Source organism: Podarcis vaucheri (assembly GCF_965113315.1).
Source record: "Podarcis vaucheri genome assembly, chromosome: 9".
Lineage (NCBI taxonomy): Eukaryota > Metazoa > Chordata > Lepidosauria > Squamata > Lacertidae > Podarcis > Podarcis vaucheri.
Window position 1 is genome coordinate 46691318 of NC_138767.1, and position 9367 is coordinate 46700684.

General features: G+C 40.5%; 1 protein-coding gene across 1 annotated transcript; it reads right to left on the reverse strand.

The window, feature by feature from the left end:
* Positions 1-473: 473 nt before the first annotated feature.
* On the reverse strand, positions 474-8509 carry HPF1 (histone PARylation factor 1). Its single transcript, XM_082237260.1, has 8 exons — positions 8351-8509; positions 7428-7590; positions 6470-6659; positions 4869-4967; positions 2896-3046; positions 1586-1673; positions 907-1079; positions 474-718 (listed from the first exon to the last, which is right to left on the reverse strand). Exons 1-8 carry the CDS (start codon positions 8474-8476, stop codon positions 587-589), a joined length of 1122 nt encoding a protein of 373 aa, XP_082093386.1. The 5' UTR covers positions 8477-8509; the 3' UTR covers positions 474-586.
* Between the last annotated feature and the right edge of the window lie 858 nt (positions 8510-9367).

The following is a 9367-nucleotide window of genomic DNA, read 5'->3' on the forward strand; positions in this document are numbered from 1 at the left end:
AATTGGTTTTGTTCTCTTGTCTGCAGCAAGCAAGTTTAACATATTTCTAACTCCTGGTTTGTTGTAAGTTTTCTTCCTCCTGAAAGACTGGCTTGATTGATCCCTAGCCTTTACAGCATGTTTGCTGTCACCTCTGTAGTAGCCTAGTATTGCATATATAGCTTCTGACCAAGTTATTCAGAAGGCAGGTCCATGCCCACCTGCACTTGCTGAAGATGGGCTAGGAGTAACTGTGAAGGTAGTAGAAACTCTGCTGCTCAGGAAACATGGAAAGTAGGTTTTTCACCTCCCACCACCCCAGAATTTTCCTCATAGTCCACTGTATTTTTTAAAACAGCTTTTCTGCCATTAGAAGGCCACCTCATGGTTTGCAACCCATTATGTTATAATATTACAGTGTATGGCAACGCAGAGTGCAAAATGAAAGTGGAAATATAATTTGGATCCCCACCCTGGTCAATAAGCTGCTAATCTTTAGCAAAACAAGTTTATTTATCTCACATAGAAACTACACCAGTTCAGTACCAAAAAACAAGAAAATACCCCGAAACAAGGCAACTCAATACTTCACTTAATGACACTATTTTCATGCTGCAAGCTGGTCTACATTCTCTTCTTTCCTATTAGCTAAATGAGCTTCAATGATTTCTGCAAACAGATTCCTCTTCAGCAAGCTGTAAGCAAGAGGCAGCAGCTGGCCAACAATCTTGTGAAAATACTAGAAAAGATTAAAAGAACGCATTATCTCACTGAAATTGATATTACACACACATACTGTTTTTCATGTCAAACATTTCCTCAGCTTCCTGTATAGTTAGTTTCATGAGCTGCTTGGTTGAGCTCATTTGTTCTTTCTGTTCATTCACAAAATGAATGAGTTTCTGCAGAGAAAATTATTTTACTTACATGTGACCCATAGCAGAAGAGGTCTATTCCCAGTTCATATCCCATTCCATAGTCACATTCATCATTAGCAAACTGAACAAAAGTTAGCATTTCCTGAATAGGGGCAAAGGCTTTCAGTCTCTGGTCATCATTGGGAGCATCTACAACGGCTTTACAGATTCTTTTGAGACCAGCTGCAGAGGAAAGTTCACATGAGAACTAAATTGGAACAAGTTTCCTTTATCATTCAGTTTTGTCTGTTGTATGTTGCCTAGGATTCCTCAGAATAACAGAGATTTCTCAATAAGAATATCAGTAATGGCAGACAGGTTGCTCATTAGTGATCACTACAGCTATGGAATTAAGACTCTGACACTCCCACTGGTGAAAGGGGTTGTTAAGCAAATTTTTGCCAGTTTCCCCTCCCTGCAGCCCTTGCCATGACCTCTCACATTGTTCTATAAGGTCACCCAAGGAGAGGAGAACCACCAAAATTGACCTTTCCCTACTTCAAGCGGGAGCATCTCATGGGTGGAATTACAGTCAGGGAATACTCCTGCTACTAGGAGCAAAAGTCTGGATTCAACCTAACGTATAAATATTCATTTTTCTTTCAAGACTTCAGTATCTAAATGCACTCTTACTAATAGCAAAATTCAATTGTCTTTTTCTAAGAACAGAAACACTAGAATCAAGTTACCATTTGTTTCAGGAAGCTCTCTGTACCCAACATCATTCTTATCTATGGGGACAACCAGACCAGCTCCATGAAATGTCTTGGTTACTACCTGTATTGAAAAGAGAAAGAGACAAATACATTTAAGCCTAGGCCTGTCAAACTACACGGAACCACATCTGAATTAAAATATTAATTCTGCATCTATTCAAAGACTTGTTATTTTTCTAGAAGTATTTACATTTAACTGAATTATTAACCAGCCTTTAAAACCTTTTGTACCAAGTAGACAGCTCCCTACCTTTTTGTGCGACAGCAATGATTATAGAGCATTGCTCAGTGTTCCTTGCTGCTCATCCATGTAATCTTCCGGAGCACTAAGACAATCCATTGAAAACAGTGCTCCACCTCCTTCCTCTTGAAGTGGTGATTCCATTGGGAAAAGACAGAGAAGCCAGTTCCATTGGAGGTGACCACCACAAGGCACCTGCAATGTTTTGAACTGGCTGTTTCTCAAGGAATCCCCTCTCTGAGGCTGTTCAGCTGCTTCCTGATTAACTGGGGGGAAGGGGAATTTATAACTTGCTCCTGTCTTTCCCAAATTAAATTTAAGGTTTTTAAAGATAGAAATGTTCTGAAAATTCATAGTTCAATATGAACAGAATTTGCACCTGTTATTCGAAAACATAGCTGTTGCACAGGTAACTGGTATTCTGGTTGCTTAGGTAACACTTTTCCATCTATAGCCGGTGAACGTAGTTTAGTTACAGTTAACATATTTGGACAAACATGTCTGATATTCTAAATCAATGTTTTAGAATTAAGTCTTAATCTATGTCATTCCTGATTTGTTTGGTTTCTGGGTTGAGCTTGAGATACTTCCATCTATGTCCTCCATATTGTTTCTGCTTGTTCTGTTATTTAAGTTATTTGGATCTTTAACGTATACATTAGTGGTGATCTCATGTTTTGCCATGAAGAGAGTGTTGATGCTGTAATTTATATAAAAGGCATTGCTGTCAGATGCCATTAAGAATATGTTTCTGTGCTCTGAACATAATTTATTATGGCTCCTAAAACTTTAAAAATGCCTACATCCAAGCAATGCTTCGTATTTATACCTTTCAACAACAATCAAAATTTAAGCATATGTAAAGCAACTCAACATTTTCTCATGGTAAAAAGGTGATTAAAATATTGAGAATTTATTTCCTAGGGTAAGTTACCTTGTAAACTTATAGAAAATTAACACAAGCTGGCCTTGAGCAGGGAAAAAAAGGAACGGGCCTATACAATAGAGTTCTTTATTAATCTAGAAAGAAATCAAGCCATACTTTCTTGTCTCTCTGTTTCATCTTCATGGTTTTTTGCTCAAGCGAGTAACCAAGTTCTTTTGCTGTTTTGGTTAGTTTTTCATCTATATCTTTCAGAATGCTGATTTTCTTTTTGTCCGTCAATTCCTTAAGCCTTTTGGACAAAAGTAATCTGAAACAAAAGGAAAACTTCGTGTTACATGTATCATCCACTTTTCTTTGTAACAGGAATGGGGAACCTGGGACATGTTGTTGGGACTCCATTAGCTTAGGTTGATTATGAGGGATGAAGGGAGTTGGAGTCCAACAACATCTGGAGGGCCTCAGGTTCCCCAGCCCTGCTCTAGAATGATAAAAGCATGGAAAGTTTTCTTAAGTCTTCCAAAGAATCTAGCATGGATTTAATCAGCAAAGCAAAACACAGTAATTAATAAATGACTGACTGACTGAATGAATGAATGTTTAACTATGACTTTTAACTAACTTTAGCTGTAAATATTCCAAAGGACTACTTTGGAGTCAGGCTTGGTGCTGAGAGACAGGCTTTTGAAATGATCACAAGTGCCTCCATGGGGAAGCAGCAATTAAGTGAGACTATAACCTCTCCCAAAAGATTTTATTAAGTCTTGCTCACTGATTAAACAGCTGTATTTATGGATTACTAGCCACCACGTAATTACTTCATGTGGAAATGCTCACATGATCACTTTTAAAAGTAGTATCAATGTACAAAGATCACATCAAAATAGTCTCACAATCAGCCCTTTCAGTCGATGTGCCAGAATATGGATTATTCAATAGACTAGGTGTTGTTTTGTACTGTTACCCAAGGTAGAAGTTTCAACAAACAAGTTGTCTCAACTTGAGAAACAGACAAAAACAACAGCTGCATGGGGAATCTTGATTTCAGTATTGTTTAGCTACTGGCTTTTTAACTAAGTTTACAATTTTGCTTCCGTTTTATTTTAGTCAAAAAGAAAAACACATTCAATATGTGCAAACTGAACAGGTCATAGTACATTAATCAACCCCTTTAGTATGCATAATTTTCAATAAAACTACTGAACTGGATGGCTGAAAGTATTTCTGAGCTAACAATTGGAAATGCATAAAGTGTTTACAAAGAGTAATGACTTGAAAATGATAACTCAAAGGCAGCCTCAAATATTGCTGTTGAAGCAGAAACTTGGCTATAAATGACGGCTATGTTATTTCCCACCACCACCCGTCCTAGACTGCTAAGAATCATAATATGAACAATATATACAGGGTATATAGAAAACTTTGATAGGAATTACCTTCTTGCTTTTTAAAGTGTTTAGGAAATTTTGCTAGCTTACAATAATCAGGGAAAAAAATCAAGTGTAATGTTCACAAAAGCTGAAACACACAGCTATACAAGAGCAAATGGCAAGTAACTAACAGATACAAGATACTGTATCTAGTCATAAGTAAGCCTCATTGTATCATTGTGACTCATTCCCTAAGTAAGAATGTGTAGGTTCGCACACTAAATGTCACTGGAGTGCCCAAATTAGAAATTCTATGAACCAAACTAGGTAAGCCATGTGATTGGCCTCCCGCCATTTTTTTACAAAAACTGAAATGGAGCTTCCGGAGGACAAGTAGGTATACCAAAGCTTATGATACAGTAGCTAGGATAATATATTGCACCCCACACTAGTCTTGTGGCAAATGCAGGAGAATTTGTTCAGGAGGGCAAGAGGCACTTTAGACGGATCCAAGTAAATAGGTACCTTTTCCGTTCCATGAAGAAAATAGCTGTGGTGCAAGTTTTATTGGGAAATGGCTTGTGGGTAAATATCTGAACATATACAAACACTGCTCCAGTCAAATTTGCACTTGCCCTGCAACTACATTTCAGTTTTTAAAAAACAACCAGCATAAACATAGAAATTGCTCTCCTGTCTCATCTAATTTGGTCCAGATTCATGTTTGCTTTTAATCCAGGAGTTGAAAGTATTAAATCTTACTTTACAGCAGCAAATACATTGTCACCAACTTGAGAAATTGTGCAGCCCTTCTTGGCTTCATTTTCACCAACCCACACAGGCAGTTCATCCGGCATATCCCTAAAAATTCACATACAATGTCCTGAAGTTAAACATATTACAGTATTCTCTGTGGTGTTACAAAGAGAATCCAGATTGTTCCCAACCAAAAATAGTATTTTAAAAAGTGATACCATGAGTTCTTATGTTTCTCTGAGGATTGTTCAATAGCCTCTCAAATTTTCACTCTGTGAGTAGGAAATTTAATTTCTTCATAACTTATACTTAAGATTTTCGACTGCTGTGACCCAGTCAAGGCAGAAACATATTAGAATAGGCTTTAAAAGTGTACTGAATTTTTAAAAAAAACTTCAAAAATTGACAATATTTTTAGCATGTTTAGCATGTTCATGCTGCAACCCTATACTTGTAAATCCTACTGTGTTCAATGGTTCTTACTGCCCAATAAATGTGTTTAGGATCCTAGCCTTAAATCTGTATACTGAAATTAAACAGTATATAGATTACGCCTAGGACCCTAAACACACTTACTGGGTGGGTTAAACACACTTATCCAATTTAAACAGTAAATCAAGAATTCAAACTTTCAGGTTGAAAATGGCCTTCCTGCTTATGCTTGCCATAAAAATTAATCAGCAAGTAAGTAAGATTTCTCAGGTGGTTTTCATTTGCCTAAATTAATGTATGGAGCCACCTGCTGGATAAATTTATTTCTTTAGTATGAATAAGTTCCCAAAGTTCCATATAAACAGTTCACTAATAATAATAATAATAATAATAATAATAATAATAATAATAATAATAATAATTCATTTATACTCCACCCATCTGTCTGGGCCTCCCCAGCCACTCTGGGTGGCTCCCAACAGGATATTAAAAACACAATAAAACATCAAACATTAAAGACTTCCCTTCCTTCTCCTATGGGATGTTTTTGTATGCCAATATGAGACTACAGAAAACAAAAAAAAAATTACTGTGAAAATCCCTGAAACGAGAAGTAATCGATTATAGAATACCAATAATCAAAAAATTAACTAGAATTAAACAAAGACTTTACGAGATGCCGGCTACAAAACTCGTTTCACTGAACTAATCAGTTTCCTCAGAAGGAAATAAAGAAATTATAAGACTTCCCTTCCTTGTCCTATGGGATGCTTTTGCATGCCAACATGAGACTACAGGCTGATTACAAAATTTGGCATGAACATGAGAGCTTCTGAAAACATTCAGCGAAACTTTGCATAGAAAATGAATATGGAAACAGCCTATGCAGACAAGATTGCTAGATGCAATATTTATAGGGAACTGCCTCCCCTGCCCAATTATATGGACAACACATTCTGATATCACTTTTCCACCTGTAGACACATACGGGTAAAAGATTATAATTAAAATGGCCACACACTGTGCTGGAATTGGTCCTTGGCCTCATATCCTATTCTGGGTAGAGCTACTTGAAAGTAATAATCAGCAGTGCCTAATGTATGTTTTAAGGCAATGACAGGAATAGAAGTGCTAGAATAAGTAAAATCTTTTTCCAAGGTAGATACATTACTTACCTAAAATATCCCATATGATACTGCATTTTGCTGTCTCCAGTAAGGATAGTCTGGAATTCAGGAGGATCATAAAAAAACCTCCAGTGAAGATTGAAGTTCACATCCGCTGATCTATTTGTCTTTTTATGTTTTCCAGCAAGAATGTCATATGGCCCAACTAGCTGAAGTCCAATGCTTGATTTAAGTGCATCTATGAAATGTATTTAAAAATTCATTTTAAAAATAGCACAAAAGCATAAAATATGCTGTTTTATGCTCCTGGAGAAATATCTAAGCCAGAAAAGCCCTATTTAACTTTTAAAATGACTTTATTTAAAGAAGCTCTTCTTTGCCCCATATTAATGCAACTCTAATTGAGGTGCATTTCTCCCTTCTCAGGTCAATAAATTGATGTTCCATCTACCTATAGAAGAGATGCATGCATAGTACATATTTCTAATCCTAAATAATGTTTCCAAAATAAATAAATAAATAAAATGAAGGGAAGGGGAGAGGAATAAAGACTTTCTAGCTCAAACTCTAGGCGGAGACAAAAACTTTTAATGCTTGGCCTATGTGTACAACTGTTGGTTGCTATAATATCTTCTCATCACAGTCCAATCCTAAACAAATAACACAGATATATGTCCCACTAAAATCAACAGTTCCACCTTGTGCTTTTAGGATCAGAACACTAAAGTGAGGACAATAACAATGTCCATGACCTGCGCCAACACTGGAAGGTTCATGGGAAAGTGTGACATTTTACATAGGTGTATGTCTGGGGGAACAGTTTGTAGACTAGGGTAAAAAAAAAAAAGTTCACTGTAATTGGGGCACTGGATTTGACTTTTAAATCCAAGCAAAGAGGAAATGTGAGAACTTCTCTTTTTGCTTTTGTTGCCAAACCGTCTTATCACCAAAGATGCTATTTAAAACAACAACAACAACACAGAAAAATCGGGTTTCCGGAACCCACCACATGGCTTGTCAGGATCCAGCTCCTCACAAAACTTCCAGAAACAATAGAAGTCTTCGGGCATCTGGAGCCGGTAGCAGCTTTCCACCTCTTGGCGTACATGGCCAGGGACGTCTGCTTCGCAGGAGCACCGCCTCTTCTTGACCTCCTTCCCCTTTTCACACTAGTACCAGTGGACAGCAGATCAATTTTAATCCCACAGCCAGCCTGGGAAGAAGCAAGCTCACACTCTCATGCTTTAGGAAGTTTTTTTATGTTTGATGTTTTATTTTAACTATTTGATGTGTTTTATTTTAATTATTTTGTTGGGAGCTGCCCAGAGTGGCTGGGGAAACCCAGCCAGATGGGCGGGGTATAAATATTATTAATATTATTAGGAGCGCACTGGGAAGGAAGGGGCCTAAGAGGAAGGGGATCTGAATCCAGAGCTTGGTGTTTTGACCTCCCATAGAATAATAGCTGTCAACTTTTCCCTTTCCTTGCGAGGAATCCTATTCGGAATAAGGGAATTTCCCTTAAAAAAAAGGGAAACGTTGACAGCTATGCATAGAATTGTGGAGCTGGAAGGGACCCTGAGGATCATCTAGTCCAACCCCCTGCAGTGCAGGAATAAGCAGCTGTCCCACACAGGGACCGAACCTGGAACCTTGGGAGGAGGCTCTTCCAGGGGCATCCCTGGGCGGGGGTCCCCATCTCTGCCAGGCTCAGCAGAAGGCGCTGAGGGGGGCGCCCGGCGACACCTCCCGCCCCCCTCGCCTCCTGAGGCGCCTCAGGGAGGGAGACGCGCTCCTCGTCGCGGAGCGAAACCCGCCCCGCCTGCGCCTGGAAGAGGAGCCGGGCGGCCCAAAGGAGGCTGGTCCCCGCCGGCGCCGCCACCCGGTTCTCCCGCGTTATGTGCGCGTCTATCGGGCCTGTCGACCGACCTGCTCCTGCGCAGCCGCCGCTCCGGGCCGCCTCTTCCCGCCTCCAGTCATTTCGCCGCCCGACGCCGCAACATCCCGCCGTTTGCCGCCGTGAGGCTTCTCGAGGCCCCGGCCCCGTGACGTCATCGCGCAAAGGCCTCTGGGTCTGCCGAAGGGCGCGCGGGTGGCGGGAGGCGGGGGAGAATTTAAGCGCCGCGCGCGCGGAGGTTCTCCCCCTCCCTTTGCTGTGCGAGACTGAGTGTAAATTCACCTGCATTTGGGAGGGTTGCCCCCCCCCTCGCGTGGCTCCTTCCTTTCATCCTTTCTTCCGCACACACGTCCATTGCGGCAGAAGCAGCTGCAAGGCGAGCTTGGGGTATTTTTTATTTTTTATTGCAAGAGGCGCGCGAGCCTGGTCAGCTCTTGGATACGGCAACGAGGAACGGGGGCTGCAGTTCGGCACTTGCTTTTTACTCGGGAGTAAGCAGCCCTGAACTGAAGGGGACTTGCTTCAGAGGAAATGCAGGACCGGGCTGGGATCTCAGAGCACGCGCTAGCTAGCCTAGGAAATCAAATCACCGTGGTATATATGTTGTGAACCGCCCCGAGATCTGCGGATGAAGGGCGGTATACAGATGTTAACAACAGCTAACCCTGCAGTCCTACCAGTGCCGGATTTACGTATAAGCTAAACAAGCTATAACTTAGGGTCCCACCCTCTTGCCCCCCCCCCCAAAAAAAGGGAAAAAACACCTGGATGTACATTTCCAAAATATAAGATAAAAAGCAAATAAAAGAAAACCTAGATACAGCAACAGTGGCAAATGGCTTTAGATACCTATTAGGTCCATAAATTACCATATAGTCAACACAAAAAGCAGCGACAATTTGTTGTTGACAAAGGACAGCTGGACATATAAAGGGTGGTGCTGTAGTCTAAACCACAGAGCCCAGGGCTTGCTGATAAGAAGGTCAGCGGTTCGAATCCCTGCGATGGGGTGAGCTCCCGTTGCTCGGTCCCTGCTCCTGCCCACCTAG